The sequence below is a fragment of the Micromys minutus genome, assembly GCF_963924665.1.
Source record: "Micromys minutus genome assembly, chromosome: 2".
Classification (NCBI taxonomy): domain Eukaryota; kingdom Metazoa; phylum Chordata; class Mammalia; order Rodentia; family Muridae; genus Micromys; species Micromys minutus.
Genome location: NC_137971.1, coordinates 22801515 through 22816879, shown reverse-complemented (window position 1 = coordinate 22816879; position 15365 = coordinate 22801515). Strand labels below are relative to the sequence as shown.

The 15365-nt window shown below is 45.9% G+C and overlaps 1 protein-coding gene across 2 annotated transcripts in view; it reads right to left on the bottom strand.

Annotated features, from left to right (window-relative positions):
• Positions 1-724: 724 nt before the first annotated feature.
• The window catches only part of MYOF (myoferlin), a 138685-nt gene continuing 124044 nt past the window's right edge, over positions 725-15365 (bottom strand). For both annotated transcript variants that reach the window (XM_080912654.1, XM_080912655.1), the window contains 9 exons: positions 14873-15012; positions 12719-12807; positions 12533-12628; positions 9133-9274; positions 6924-7023; positions 5319-5509; positions 3640-3749; positions 3100-3247; positions 725-1267 (listed from right to left, as the gene is read on the bottom strand). In XM_080912654.1, coding sequence (XP_080768780.1) covers positions 1229-1267; positions 3100-3247; positions 3640-3749; positions 5319-5509; positions 6924-7023; positions 9133-9274; positions 12533-12628; positions 12719-12807; positions 14873-15012 — 1055 coding nt within the window. In that variant the 3' untranslated portion in view covers positions 725-1228. The remainder of the gene's footprint in view (positions 1268-3099; positions 3248-3639; positions 3750-5318; positions 5510-6923; positions 7024-9132; positions 9275-12532; positions 12629-12718; positions 12808-14872; positions 15013-15365) is intronic.

Sequence of the window (15365 nt, the reverse complement as noted above, 5' to 3'; positions counted from 1 at the left end):
TCTTGCAGACATGCTGACATCTTTGGTATTGACAGGGAGTCATACTGTGATGTACCTGTCTTTCCTTTCTGTAGTGTTCTTTTAAGAGATCTGTTTTTGGTTTTCTTTTGTTTTGTTTGTTTTTGAGACCAGTTTTCTTTGTGTAGTCCTGGCTATCCCTGGAACTCACTCTGTAGAAAAGTCTTGTCTCGAACTCATAGATATCCACCTGCCTCTGCCTCCCAAGTGCTATGATTAAAGGCGTGTGCCATCACAGCTCTGTAGTATAAGAAGCCTTAAGAGAGGCCGGGGATGTGTCTCAGTTGGTAGAGCACTTGCCTAAGACCCATGAAGTACCACATCCATCGGGGTGGCAGATCTGTAATTCCTGGGTGTAAATCCTGGTTCTATCATTTATTGGTTGTACGGCCTTGGAAAAACTACTTTACTTCTTTGGCCCTCAATTTCTTCTTCTATAAAACAGGACTCATAGCATTGTTGGCCTAAAGTTATGGGATATATTGCAGATTCACTGTGTAACACACATAAAGGTGTAAAAGGCAGCCGGCTGTTACGACACTATTCATAAGTGTTAGCTTTATTACTGGACCCACGGGCTCAAGTTGGCAGCACATTCATAAAGTGCTTATGGTCAACTGGACTGCTGTAGCATTCTGCCCACTAGGACCAGAGAAACTGAGCCTGCCTCCCTTCCAACTTAGAATAGAGGAGAAATAACCGTGTGCACAAGTGAGATAGTTTTATTTACACTCAAGTTGCAAAGAGTCTCATGACATTTGTCCATACAAAATAACACAACAATGGCTGTAGGCACCGATAAGAGCTACTCTAACTATGTGCCTATCTTTTTAGTGCAGTCTTTTCTCTTGATTACAAATAGGATATATGACGTTAAGATACAAGACATTTCAAATTCATCTCACTAACTACCCAAACTTGACTCTTAGAATGCAGAACGCATTAAAAGAAGATTTAAAAAAAATGGAACCAGCCACCTTAGAAATACTCTGAAAATATGCTTAAAGTTTAGAAAATAAAGTTCTTTTTTTTTTTTAATACTTCAAAAGATAACATGATAAAGAAAACGTTGCCTATTGTCCGACTTTCTGGAATTCAGCCCCTCTAAGAGCTGGTGTGCCTTGGTGAAGTTGCCTGAGACGGTCTTGAACTTGAAATCACACGTAAGTGTGTGAGGCAAGAGTTCTTCATTGCTGGGTGATTGCTTTCATTATGCATTTGGCCTCACAATCTTCATTGACAAATAGTTCTGAAAGGGAAACAGAAATGGTGTCAATACGTGGATATGGCTGTCTCAGTCAGCCGTGCTGTCATTGAGCATGGTTGGGCAGGCCTATGATCCACTAGGCAGTCAAAGCCACTCCTGGCCTCCACCTACTGAGTGCCCCTAAAGTTCCAGGTGTCTCTAAACACCGATAAACATCCTCTGGGTGACATCACGTTCTCAAATGAGAGACAGTGGTTCAAATGGGTAGAACCTGGGTCATGAAGAAACAACTATATAGGTCTGTTTTTAAATAGTCAATAAAATTAGAAAACACTGTGCATATAATTAACATCAAATCTGAAACTATGACACGGGAGAAAATAGAGGGCATGCGTACATATGCTACTGTGGCTGTATGACCATGCCTCCAAGCTCAGAGTGTATGGGGTCCGTAGAATAATGGACGTGAGTTGGGGAATACGTCTTTGGGATGTATGCTGCTGCTGCTGCATCCAGGGCCATGAACTTTGCTGCTACTCATGGCTTCCCCTGCCTGGACCATCAGTTCTCCCATGACTAAACTTCACATAGGTGCTTCCTCAGTGAAATGTCCTTAGCAATGGGCTACTATAGTCAGCTGTTCCTAGCTCTCTAAGACCATCCTAGCCATACTGCCAATATGTATGTATGCTGCCTTCCCTTGGGCTGTTTCTTCTCATCTCTGTATTTTGATTAGATGCTTCATGAATTCCCAGAAGTGGGGGATAAAAGTACAGCATCAAGGCTGGAGAGATGGCTCAGCGGTTAAGAGCACTGACTGCTCTTCCAGAGGTCCTGAGTTTAATTCCCAGCAGCCACATGGTGGCTCACAACCATCTGTAATGGGATCTGATGCCCTCTTCTGGTGTGTCTGAAAACAGCAGCAGTACACTCACATATATAAGATAAATAAATAAATTTTGCTTTTTTTAAAAAAAAAAAGTACACCGTCTATGCACTCAGCCAAATCTTCAATTTGGATTCTTGTTTACAACTAAGGTATCTGAGGGAGATTATTGTGTGTGTGTGTGTGTGTGTGTGTGAGAGAGAGAGAGAGAGAGAGAGAGAGAGAGAGAGAGAGAGAGAGAGAGAGAGAGAGAGAAGGGCCACAAAGAATAAGGTTTTGAACTCAAAATGTGGTCAGAAGTGCCCAGAGAGGCAAAAGCAGTAACTCTTTGGGGTGGAATGTGGGGTTTGTTGAGACCTTGGGGATTCCGGAATCAGTGTCTAGATCAGAACCATGAGTACAGGCTGGTTGAACAAGAAAGGTGAAGGCAAAGGCTGGGGATATGGCTTTCTGGGTAAAGCGTTATTGTGTAAACACAAGGAGCTGGGTTCAGGTCCCCAGCACCCACATAATACCAGGGCATGGTGGTTCCAGTGCAGAGACAGCAGAGGCCAGTGGGTCTCATGCTGTCTGGCTTAGCCATCTTAGCAGACACAGTAAGCTCCGGGTTACCCAGAGACTGACAGAGGAAGATACATGTCAGTGACCACTGCCCTCCATACATGTACACATGGGTGAGCTCAGCCACAGACACAGATGCACACAGATGCACCCCCACACATACACGCAGGCTTTAAGTCACCTGGAAATACTATCCTGATCTAGACAAACACTGATACTGTCTTGGGGACTTTCTCCTAGGATTCTCAAAGCCAGTGTTTGCTTGCTTGTTCTGTGTTTTGTTTTTAACACGATAATAGCTGTCGGCAACTCGTTAAGACCTAAGGCTGTATCTTCCACCACCGGACACTGAGCAGGGTTATGACAGGGTCGAGGCCTAGTGGGGATGGGACCACGGGCCTCAGCGACCAGTGCCCAGGCTTCATACCGGCAGCGAGTACAGAAGCACGGCCACGAACAGCAGCAGGATGAGCAGCAGAAGCAGGCCGATGATCACCCACTTGAACCGGCGCCACACGATGAAGCGCATGGTCTTGCAGGGGTTCGTGAACCAGAGGAAGGAGGTTTCCGGTCGGCTGCAATGCAAGCGATAGTTTCTCTCCTTAACTCACCAGAGCGTAGCGAGTGGTTCAGGAATAGTGAACTAATCAACTTGGGACAAGATACAACGCAACTACCAATTTCCGCTTTCTTTTCCTAATGCGCCCTAACACCTTCCCGGTCTCTGCTGTAGCTTAGGTCCCCGCACCAGTTTCCAAGATGCTAAGGACGCCAAACTCTGGTTTAATGGGGAAGGAGAACGGTTAACATGAAACCACAACCCTCTACCGCTCCATCCCCCTCAGCCCACCATGAAGAAGAAAATTAGAGGGCCAATAATCCAGCCCATTAAAACCAATTGGAAGGGGCTTTCGGACTGCAGGTGTTTGGGGAGCAGACAACATGGAGAACAAAGAAGGCCTCTCACTTGGGTGGGTCAAGCTTGGGGTTCATGTTGGGTTCACTCCGCCCTTTCCCGGCTGGCCTTTCGTCGGCCTCCCTCTCGTTGAGAATCTCCAGTGTCATCTCCACTTTCCCCTTCAGTAAAGCAGAACAGGTTAAACACATGACATCACGTTTCACAAATATTTTTACTTCGACCCAAGGAATATTCCCCGAGCCACGATTTTTATTCTTGTAAAACAATCCTTAGATTGCCTCCAATTTTCCTCTCGAGGGTTTCTCCACATTTCCCTTCCCATGTGTTTCTAAAGCGACTCCATGTGGGAAACTGAGAGGACAAATTGCTTCCCCTCCTTCGGCTCCCCTTCTTCAGCATCCCTCGGCACTAGCACATCAATCTCTCTGCCTTCTTTCTCACTTCCTTTGTAACTTTACGGCTAAGAACAACACTGGACATTTCTGTAGGCTCCAAGAGAGGGGGCCTTATTTCTTCTCGTTTCTCCCGCAGCCCTACAGTGTGCAGACAAGCTCGTGATGAGTAGGACCTCAAGGTGTCTTATGCCTGGTGCATCCTCACAGGGAGGGGCTCTGTGTGACTAACCTGTGGAATGAATGTTCTTGTGTCTTCAGAAAGTTGCTGTTGTCTCTGTTTGCAGAAGAGGACACTAAGGTAAAAAACTCTAACTTTTCTTTTTCTTTGAGTCTTACTATGTAGTTCTGGTCTGGAGTTCACTGTTTAGACCAGGCTGGCCTCGAACTCACAGAGATCTGCCTGCCTTTGCCTCCAAAGGGCAGGGATTAAAGGTGTATATCAACACACCAGGCAACATTCCAACTTTTATACATCCTAGGACTTAGGAGAGCCCGCTAAGTCTGTAACTTGGCAAACCCTGGCACTGGGGTTCATTTACATGGAGGGGCCCAGGCAGCACCTCTGTTTCTACTCCAGGTGAAAGTGGACGCCTGATCCTGCAAAGAGGCTTCATCTCTCATGTTTGCTCGAATCCACAAAACAAGGGTTCGGTCTACCTCACAGGCCTGTCACCAGAATCCAATGAAAAAGGCAAAAACTAAACTTTATGGTGACAGGTCACCATCAGCAGCTTCCTGAAGAACTTCTGGAGATGAATTAGCCAGACATGAGCATATGAGCAGTACCCTCCCCCCACGCAGCCTAAAAACTAGAAAGGGTATGTGGCGGATAGGGTAGGAAAGGGAGGTGGAATCTGACCAGTACATAGAATACTGTAGTAATAAGGAGTTGCCACACTAACATGCAATACCCCAAACTCCACTGAGATGCAATTAATGTGGACTGGTCAGCTCTTGTAGAAACGAGATCACACATGTAAGAGTTAACATGTTACCTGGCTCACAAACGTTAGCTAGTAACAATCTGGAGTGTTAGTAACATGGTGACCTGCGCTGCCGTTTCTTTCCAAAGCTTGCTTCGAATTCTTCAAGACGCTTATAAAATACGGATTTTGTTTCAGCACCCTTACCCTGTTCTCTTCAAGATGTGAAAAGCTCTGATTCTTACTGTAAATGCTCAGCATAGAGTAACTTTCTTGTAAAAGAACCCTAAGAAAATGCAAATGCCACCACTTGGTCTCTGGAATTTGACCATCCCAATCCATGCCTGTCCCCAACTTTAAGCACATGCCCAGTGTCTTCTATCTTTATCCCAAATAGAAATACTCATACAGCCATCACACGGGAGCCATCTTTGTCTGCATAGCATGGCCACCATCCTTTCATGGACTTCTGTTCAAAGAGGGAAGCAGTCTTTGCTTTAAGAGGGTCCATGGCTTTGAGGTCTGGAATCATGTTCAAACTGCATTTCTCCGATGACTTGGCTGGGATGATCATATGATGCAAGTCGAGCTCCAGAAAACCTGGCCAAGAACATAACATGAGGTCCAGATAAGCTTCAAGTGGTTCAGCCATTGTTCCTGGGCGAACAGAATGTTCTTGTCCAGGGGACGCAGACAGTGATTTTGAACAGGTGATGGGTGAGTTAGCAGATGGGATCATGTTAGATGTTTAAATTCTTTCCAGATAGGATGGGAGAAGGCAGAAGAAATAGCCATTCACTGTTCAGTGTCTCACGGAGGGCTCCGTGCTTCCTTTCTCAAAGACATGAGCATAAACAGTTCTGCTATAAATCCCAAGTGATTAAACATCTACACACAAAAATTTCCACTGAACCCAGGGCCTCTGTGTTTGAGAGGTACTAGTTGTGATTTTGGAGCTCCCCTGCATGGAGGTCATTGCCTTTGGGGAAAGACAATTTGGTGCTTGTAGCACGGGATGCTCCTTGGAACCATTCTGGTACAGCTCTCTGGAGTGACCCCAGAAACAGAACATAACTCAACAGAAAGTCAGGAAAAGAGAAATCCCAGCCAGGCTCAGGGTATCTGGAGAGACACACTTTCTGTTGTGGCTTGGAGGGAGACATTAAGTCTCCAGCTCCTGAATAGTTTCCTACAGGTCTCTGTGGAGGACCATGAGAGGCCAGCTTATTTTTCCTGGTTTGGGAGCCATGCAGAGTTTGGTGATGGGTGGAAGTTGAACTTCACCTTCAGCTCAAGGGCAGTGTGTGCATCACTAGGGTCAGAGGGCTGTAGAACGAGGAGACTTTTTGGGGAAAGATTGGGTTCAAGATGTGGTGGTGGTGGTGGTGGTGGTGGTGGTAGCTGGGCGGGGCAGGGACAGGGAGGGACTGAGGGAGGGAGAGAGAACAAGCCAAGAAGGGGAGGGGCTAGGTAGGGTGCAAGCATTGACAGCCTCAGGGCCAGAGGAGGGTGGGCTGAGGGAAATGAATAGTGTGTGGAAGGAGATGACAAAGAGGCTGTAGGGGACCTTAGTCACTGGTGAGAGTAAGGAGAAGGTTGGTGAGAGAATAGTTCCAAAGTACCAAGAAGAGAGAGAAAGTGGGTTGCTTGGAAATGCAGGAAAGCTGTGGCAATGTCTTCATCTCCAGGCTGACCTCTCACTCACTAGCTGGCCAAGGATACCCCTGAATTCCTCACCTCCTGTCTGCTGGGGTAGAGGCATGCAGCACCGTTCCCTGTTCATGAAGTCCTGAGAATTGAACCTGCCTTTCTAATTTATTAGTGGGGCCTCAAGAGTGAACAGGGCCCATGGAAAGGGGTGACATTCACACACACAGCTTGGAGGATGCCCAATCAAGGGGCACGTCCCCTGCTTCCCACATTATAGGTGTTAGGAAACTGCTTCCAAATTGTAATTGGGTTCAGCAATTAGTTCCAAGTACAGTTAGAGGAGTGACTGGAAGGTAAGAAATACCCAAGTAGTCGTCCAAGGAAAACTTGTCATTGTCCCATATCTGAATGATTAGCCGAGGGGGCACTCGAAATTCTGTTTGATCAATACTCCAGAAATGCTCCTAAAATGAGAAGAGACATAAGTAGATTATATGATTATGGTCGGACCCTTACTTTTAGCTGTACACACAGCACTAAGACCGAGGCCTCTGCCTCCACACCCTGTGAGACAGCCTGAGCCTCCTCTCTACATATTTGGGAGGTCATCCAGCTCCCAAGGAAGTCTCAAGGCCACCAACTGTGTGACAAAACAGTCTGTCCCAGGCAGTCCCCAAACACCAGCTTTCTCACCACATTCCTAACAGTATGACTTCTGGTTTCGACCCCTGTAGGGTGGGGGGAGTGTAACCTTTCCCCTGAAGACCACTGTGACTCTCCTAAAGCTAGGTGTTCTAGGCTAGCCCACAGTGTCATCATCGCTGGGTCTTTATCGCCGTTGAGCAAATTTCCACCCTGTTCTCCAAGGTTTGACTGACAGTCTTGGGGCTCAGGTACAGATTCTAAAATGTCCTAAAATTTTTAACTTTTGAAAAATACCATGAACTTTTACAGACTTGTGGCCATCTAAGACCTTCATACTGAAGGTAGATACACGGAAGACCAAATTCCCACCTCTAGTTCCTGCTTCTGCCAAGAAATTGGTTAAGGATATACCTCCATAGACAGTAACACCTAAATGCCCCAGGCCTGGGCAGACCAGGAATTCTACCAGTGATTTGGGAATTCTAAAGATCACGGGGTTGGCTTTCATGTTTCATATTCTTGAAAGGTTCTCTTTCTGAGAGCCCCTAGGGCTCTGGAAAGCCCACACAGCTAGTTCGTGCCTGGCTATCCTATGTGTGGGGTCCTGCTCTAAGCATCACTGAGGCAGTGAGGAGGGGTCTAACTTTAGATGTGGTAAACAGGAAAAGCAACCATCTTTCATGTCCTACCTGACCCAAAATATCCCCATCTCTGTCCTGCTCTGCTTTACCTCTGAAAGGATGCACAATTTGACACCATTTTGAGTCTCTGAACCTCTGCAAAGACCCCCACACCACCCCATAGACCCCATTCCAGCCCGCACAGGCAAAGTTCTTACTACAGAAGCTATAGAAAGGTCGGATATCAGAGGGCACCTGGGACTCCAGGCAGGTGCAGCTTTGAAGGGGGATGTTGTGAGCGGATGGGTGTGGGATGCAGGAATGGGACAGGACACTTGTTGGGATCATAGGATTGTCTACCTAGGTTGTAGGTCCCAGGCTTTCCTTGGAGAACTTTTCCTTCCCCAGTTGGTACAGTTTGGACAGGGGTGGGGCTGGGGCTGGGGAAGGATAGGGTAGACAAAGACTGGTTCCATCTCTGGTCCCAGTTCCTGGCCTCAGCAAGGCATCCTGGGCATTAGTGCTTGGTTCAGGGAGGGATACAAGTCTCTAGATAGACAGAGACCCCGAGGCCCAGTTCTAGAATCCTGGCTGATGCCATCCTGGCTCACTTCTGTGTTGAGGTCTGCTGGGTATTCAGGTGATAGCTACCATGTTTCCTTCTCTAGGGAAGAGCCTGCCTAGAAGGGAGATCCATGGAGGATGGAGAACAGAGGAAGGAGAACGTGGAACTAGCTTCCAAATACATTGCTTTTCCATGGGCTCCAGGCGTCCTTAAAGTGAGCCAACCTTGGACTTGCTAGGAATGAGAACCAATAAATCACATTTTTTGGGCCTAAGTTCTGTAAATGAACGTCTTTCTAATTAAGTCCACTGGGGCCCTCAATTCTCCTAGAAGTGTTTCTGAATGAGGGAACACAGATGCTGAGGCTTAACAAGGGAGGCAGAAAGGGACACTTTACCTTTAATATCTGGCTTGTGTTTAGCCTAAGATGGAGAATAGCCATCTATTCATTCCATGACAAACACGTGTACAGCGATACAAAAGCCTTTGTTCTATAATGTCTCTTGTCTTGCTACCAATAGCTTAGCAGAATGGAAGCTACATTCCTCATAGCCCTAAATAGGCAAATAAATACCTGTCATAGCTATGTGACCATGGGCAAGGCTTTCCCCCTTTGTGGGTCTCAGATTCCCAGTCTGTACCAAGAGGGAGCTGGAGTCAGTGACCTCTGAAGCAGCCCTAACCTCTTCTGACTTTCTGAGACCTGCTATGCCCACATCCCGCCCACATCTTTCAGGGCTTACTTTTTTAGCAACTATACAGAGCTGCTCAGCAGGGAGGTAGTCAAATGGGAAAACAAATCTCCAGTTAAAATTGCCTTCACCATCCAAGGACCTGTAGTGGACATCTGTTTTCTGTTTGTTTTCTTCGCTGCCGGAAATCCAGCTGTAAGGCAGAGGAAAACAGACTCAGTGCACGGTGATTGACAGGGATCTAGCTGCATAACTGCAGTGGTTAGGAGTGTGGGGGGGCAGGGAGGAGCAAAAGGGATACGTTTTCTCTGGGCAGAGTCCAGTGATCCACAGAATCTGGGGGTGATTTATGAAGGGGAGGCACTCGGTTGCATCCAACCCAGCTTAGAGCCAAATAAAACAGAATTCCTTTAAAACCAAAGCAGGAAACCCTTTAGACTGTAGTTAGCAGGGCTAAGGTGAAATTTTCTGGAAAATATCATCAACAATGTAGCTTCTATTTTGGGTAAGCTGCAGCTTGCTGGCTATGATTTTGGGCTTCACAACTATGACTCATTAGCATCTGTCATCAGGGCTGGTCGGCTCAACGAACGAAAGTTAGCTCAAAATTTTAGCATTTCCCTCCGCATATCTTACTTAAGCAAACAAAAAGAGGCACCCAGCAAGTAATCTTGTAGCTTCCTTTTTTATTATTCTTAAAAGTCACTGTGATCTCATTAATGAGACAGCCAAGGAAGAGGAAGGCTGTTATTTCCAGATGCCTAACTGGGAACATTCCTCCCATCAAAAGCATCTTAACTGATATCACTGGAAACCTTTCCTTTAGCTCGTGCCTGGCGCAGTGGATATGAGATAAACTGTCTGCTGCGGGAATGAATGGGGTTCGGAAGGAAGCTGCCGTCACAACTGCCTGCCTCTGGTTTAAAACGAAGAATTCACTTCTCAGCCAGGCATGGTGGCACACACACCCTTAATTACAGCATTTGGGAGACAGACAGGTGGATCTGAGTTGGAGGCCACACTGGTCTACAAAGGGAGTTCGAGGACAGCCAGGGCAACCTACACAGAGAAACCTTGTCTTGAAAACAAATTTTAAAATAGAACAAAACATAAGGAAAAAGGGAATTGATACTTTCCAGTGGGCAGTGGGGTAGGGCTGTTTGAGTCACTTGGGGAACTTTGAAAAGTAGAGACTCCTAGGTCCACAGGGAAGCTTTTGGACTCTCAGGTCCTACCTGTCCTCTCTGCCGGTGGTAAGTCAGTGGAAAGACAGAGTTCGAGATTGTCACTCGGGGAAGCCAATCCTCAACTCAGGGTTACAATTTTTACTTATGAACTTGGTGTCATTTCATCTCTCCCAACAGCCCTGCAGCTTTTCCCATCTTATAGATAGGAAATGGAGCTTCAGAGCAGATACGAGACTCATAGCAGCTCATGTGGCCAGGAATGACAAAGTATCACTCCCCCAGGCTGGTCTAATTCAGTTTCCAACTGTTAGTCTCCCCAGAAGACAAAGGTAATGCCCTCTGTAACATTAAGTCCTATAGTTAACAACAAAAGTGATTCCAGGGCTGTATGTCTGTGATTCAGTGGCAAAGGGCTAGAGCCTCAGGAAGGTACTCACACCCCTGTACACACCCCTTCCCTTACTTTTCCCCACCACAATCCCCTCCTTGCTCCTTCCCACCACACTTCTTTTTGATTGTTAACTTGAATATGAGGTAATTTTACCTCTTGGCCCAGCCCTAAAACCTCACCATCATCTGACCCAAGATCTTTCTGTCACTTGTGCTTTGTGTGTGTGTAAAGCTTCTCTCATTTTAATTTTAAGATATGTTAACTAGGGAAGTACCTTTAGCTACTTGTGCTGCTGTGTGAGCATGTATCACTTCATATGTAACACGAACAGATATTATGCTAGAAATTGCATTTTTGCATCATTCACCTTTTTAGGTGTCATATTGAGAACCACCTCTCTCTCCCTTTCCCTCTCCCTTTCTGCAATTCTGGAGAATAAACCTTAACTCTTAGGGTTTGAGGATGTAGTTCAGTTGGTAGAGTACTTCCCTAGTGTGCATAAAGCCCCAGAATATCATGGTGGGCTGCACTTTTAATCCCAACACTTGGGAGGTAAAGGCAGGAGGATCAGTTCAAAGCCATCCTTGGCTACATGGGGAGTTGGAGGCCAGCCCAGATTGTATAAAATCCTATCTAAAAAAAGAAACGAATAAGCAAGTAACCAATTAACAGAAGCAAAATCCTGAATTCTTAAGTTAGGTAAGCCTTCTACGTCTAAACTGGACTCCCAGCCCTGATATTTGGATTGTAATTGCAGCTTTACATGTTACTTTAGGTTGAGTTTCCTGCGTGTATTAGTTTTCTCTCAGCCCATCACAGCTTGAGTTTGTTCCCTTGATTTGAAAAACAATAATATTCGTACAACAGGCAAATAAATATGCATAGCTACAATTAGCTGGGGTTAGTTTTCCTCGGGGAATGGCAATGCGGTCCTGAAATGAGAAATAGTAATGATGAACTCGATGAAGCTTACGGTGAGTCTGACTGATAGTCATTATGTCTGGAATGACGTTTTGATTGAAGCCCACCAGGGATCATGAGGGAGACGTTGTTCTCGCCGATGAATACATGACATTTCAACACGTCTTATCTTCTGTATATTAAGGAAGAACTTGGCCCATATGGAGCAGTGATGATTCTAACACCCGCGTAATGTACACCAGCTGCCAGGCGCTGGCCTACGTGCCTGGAGTAACTCTCTGGATAACTCCAGGACGTCGCACTGTCATTTTCTCCACTAACAGCAAGTGTCTGACCGCCCCCCCCAACCAGCAGGGAAGGTGCCAGGATTCTAACACGGGAGTTCTGTATGTAGTTCGGCCACTATATAGGACCATTCTCAGCATCTATGAGTCTATGATCACAGCCCAGCAGAAACTAACATCAACAGGAGCCATTCGAAATTGAATTATACAAGTAAGAAAATAATAAGCTTGATATATTTCATCTTGAATAATGGCCCTCAGCAGAAGTTGTGGGGGTGGGGGGAGCGTTATTTTTTTTTTAAGCCTATCCATATTACCTACTTTTCACAAGCATTGGCTAGTGTTGATAAAATGCCTAGGAAGGAAAGTCTGGGAGCTTTACTGGGCTTTTGATGCTAGATGTCTGCACTATCACAGAGAAAAAAAAAATTACGTGGCCGAGGAATGTCAGAAAAAAAACCCTGCTGATAATAGAGTTATAATAATAAGTACAATCTAGACAGTTTTTCTCTTTTCTCCACTGCCTTCTTGACATTGAACGTCCCTGACACCCCGTAAGCAGATCGCACCGTAAATAGCAGCTTCTGATAGGAACGCATCAGTGGTGACTGTGGAAAGAGGAGGTCTGTTTCATCCCCTGTGTGGGAGTCTCTGTCCCCTATCCTCACCCTTTGACGTAGATGTCACTCATGTCCTCCCCGGTGATGCTCTTCTCATCCAAGATGACATCCTTGGTGTTCCAGATGATCACACGCAGGTAGTACCTGAGAAACGCACATGTGCAGAGTGTGCTTCCTCTAGTGCTGGACTGAGTCCCTGCCCCAGGGAACCATAATGGTTTTATGCTTACTTACTTCTTGGCCTTCCTGGGAGTGATGTTGAAAGGGGGGCCTGGTGGTCCCAAACTCTTGGGAAAGACATCCACCCACATCTGAAGTTTTCCCTAAATCATATACAAAGGAAAGAAGGCTGCAGTCACACATGTGAGAAACCAAGGTTTTCCTCTTTCTGGGCAGCATTGAACACAGACCCCAGGGATTCCCACAAGCTAGGAGAGCCCTCTTCCACAGAGCTATGAAATCAGTTTTTTTTTTTTTTAATGCTGTTTTATTACTCCACATGAAAGGCCACAAATAGCTAAAAGAACTAGCCAGGGTCGAGCTTGTCTACAATGTCATTAAGGCCACCCGCTTTCCATTCTCACCCAAGAGCTGCAATTATCCATTTGTAACATAGTCTTTGTTAATCAAACGAGGACATTCCTATTACTAACCCAAGTGCTATTACTAACCCTAGTGCAAACTCTGTCTCTGTCTCTGTCTCCCTCCCTCTCTCTCTGACTTAAAATTGGTCCCTTCCTCCTCATGCCCCATGCTCTCCACTGTCACATTGTGTACCCAATACAGTCTCTATCCCCAGCAGATTTCCCACTTATCTCAAGTGGTTAAAAAAAAAAAAGAGAGAGAGAAACAAAACAGCAATTAGCTTTATAAATGAAAACAAACACAGTTCTGTGAGGAGAGCTAAAACAAAGTGAGGATTCCCTGTGTAGGCAATGTCACCATCCTAGCAGAAGCTCACATGCGAGGATGAACAGGGCCTGGACTGACACTTGTGCAGCCATCTTGGGGAAGCCCTGCTCTGATCTTTGACTAGTATGGACTCAGCCTCTCTACTTCAGTGGAATGTTCTTCCAGACAGGTCATGAATGCCAGAAAGAAAAAAAAATACCCACTATCCTACCATTCAAATCAATTTATAGTCTCTACTTTATTTTTGGATCTTGTATGGACTCTGTCTTCAGACAAACACAGACTGGTCTTTGAGAAGTTTGCCAAGGAAACCACTGGATTGGCTTCCTAATGCATTGCGATCAAAATGAATTACCTGGAATCCTTGAGAGAGAATATATTTTACTATGATCCTGACTCGTTTCCAACTAATCTCTAGGCTCAGGCCTCTACCATACATCAGGCACAGCACAGGACCCTGAGTATCCAGGCATCTCCTAAGATTAAGCCACAGACTGCAGGCAGAAGCAAAGGCAGACTGGTACCTTCTCAGGGAGAAATCTTCCTTACTTAGTTCTTGAGACTCCATCTATGATTGATGGGTAGGAGAAAAGAGAGGAGGATGAATAGGCTTTGAGTAGAAAGAAGACAGAATACGAACAAGAAGAAAGTAAAATGTAGCACAGGATAAAAGCAAGCTGTGGCAAAATTACCTACAAGCCATGGCCACTTCTGAGTGATAAGTACTCTGCAGTCTCATAGCAGGTCCTGATGATATTTGCTTCTAGTAAATTAATATTTGTTTAAATGTGAGTTCCTACCTACTTATATCAGAGTCCCTTGAGGTGTGTATTAAGATCCACACTCTTGGCCTTACCTCAGACTCTGTAGACACTGTCTGGACATGTATCAAGCTTCTACATGGTTTAATTTGTCATTTAATGTGTCCTGCTTTCTTTCTCTGGAAACTGAGCCCCGTTTCCTGAGTTGACTTGACCCCGTCATCATGCCCTTTGACCTATTGTCTGTGCACTGTGCCCCAGCCTCCTTGTCTCTCCACACTCACACTGCACCTCCTCCCCAAGCTAGGCCAAGCTTGGCTACTCTCCTGGATGCAGCTGGTTGCTCCACTGGTAGACAACTGGGCCACATTGGGACCACCAATCCCCAGGTATACACGACAGAATTGAATACTCAGGAGCTCTCTGTAATCCTCAGACTCATAGAGAGGCAATAACAGCAAGGGAGATGAATTAGAACCAGGAACAGAAACAAAGACAAAGGGAGACCCTGGCTTGAGTTTATTCTGAATCTCAGGTAATCAGTATTTTCCGAGATTTCCCCAAGCATCTTTGCAACGGTTCCCTTTGGATGAAGCTAGTTTGAGTTTCGCTCTGTTTCTTGTGTATCTAAAAGTACTCAGACATGTTTCACGAGGGAAATCCAACAGTGACTGGTGCTGTGCATTTTAGGAGTGGGCGTGGTCTTTCCTTTTACCTGGGAAATATTGGGCTGGAAGGTGCTGTGCAAAGTCCTTGTCTCCACGTGCTCAGGGACCAGCCCCTGAGTCCTGAGAATATGGAGGGCAAGGCGTTCTTCGGGGGCTCCAAGGTGCTGGTGTAGGATTTTGTTGGCCTCTGGAATGCAAAATGGCGTTGGCATAGAAGGAACAATCGGGAACAATGCAACCAGAGCAACTGCAGCATGTCATCCCAAACTTTATAAGAAAGGGGCAGGCATCACCACTATGTACAGGGTCAGGACTTGTGAAAGAATAGAAACCAACAGATCCAGACCTATGGGTTCTTCCATACTGAGGCTCACACCCACCTTGTAGTCTGCCTACAGCAGGGACCAGAATATATTAGAATTGGGTGAGTTCAGACTGCATTAACTTTTGTAGCAGAGGCTCACAACCATCTTCTTTCTTAGCCTCCCTTGCGACTAGTCAGACGTGGCCGCACAGCCAAGTTGATTAGAAGATGACACA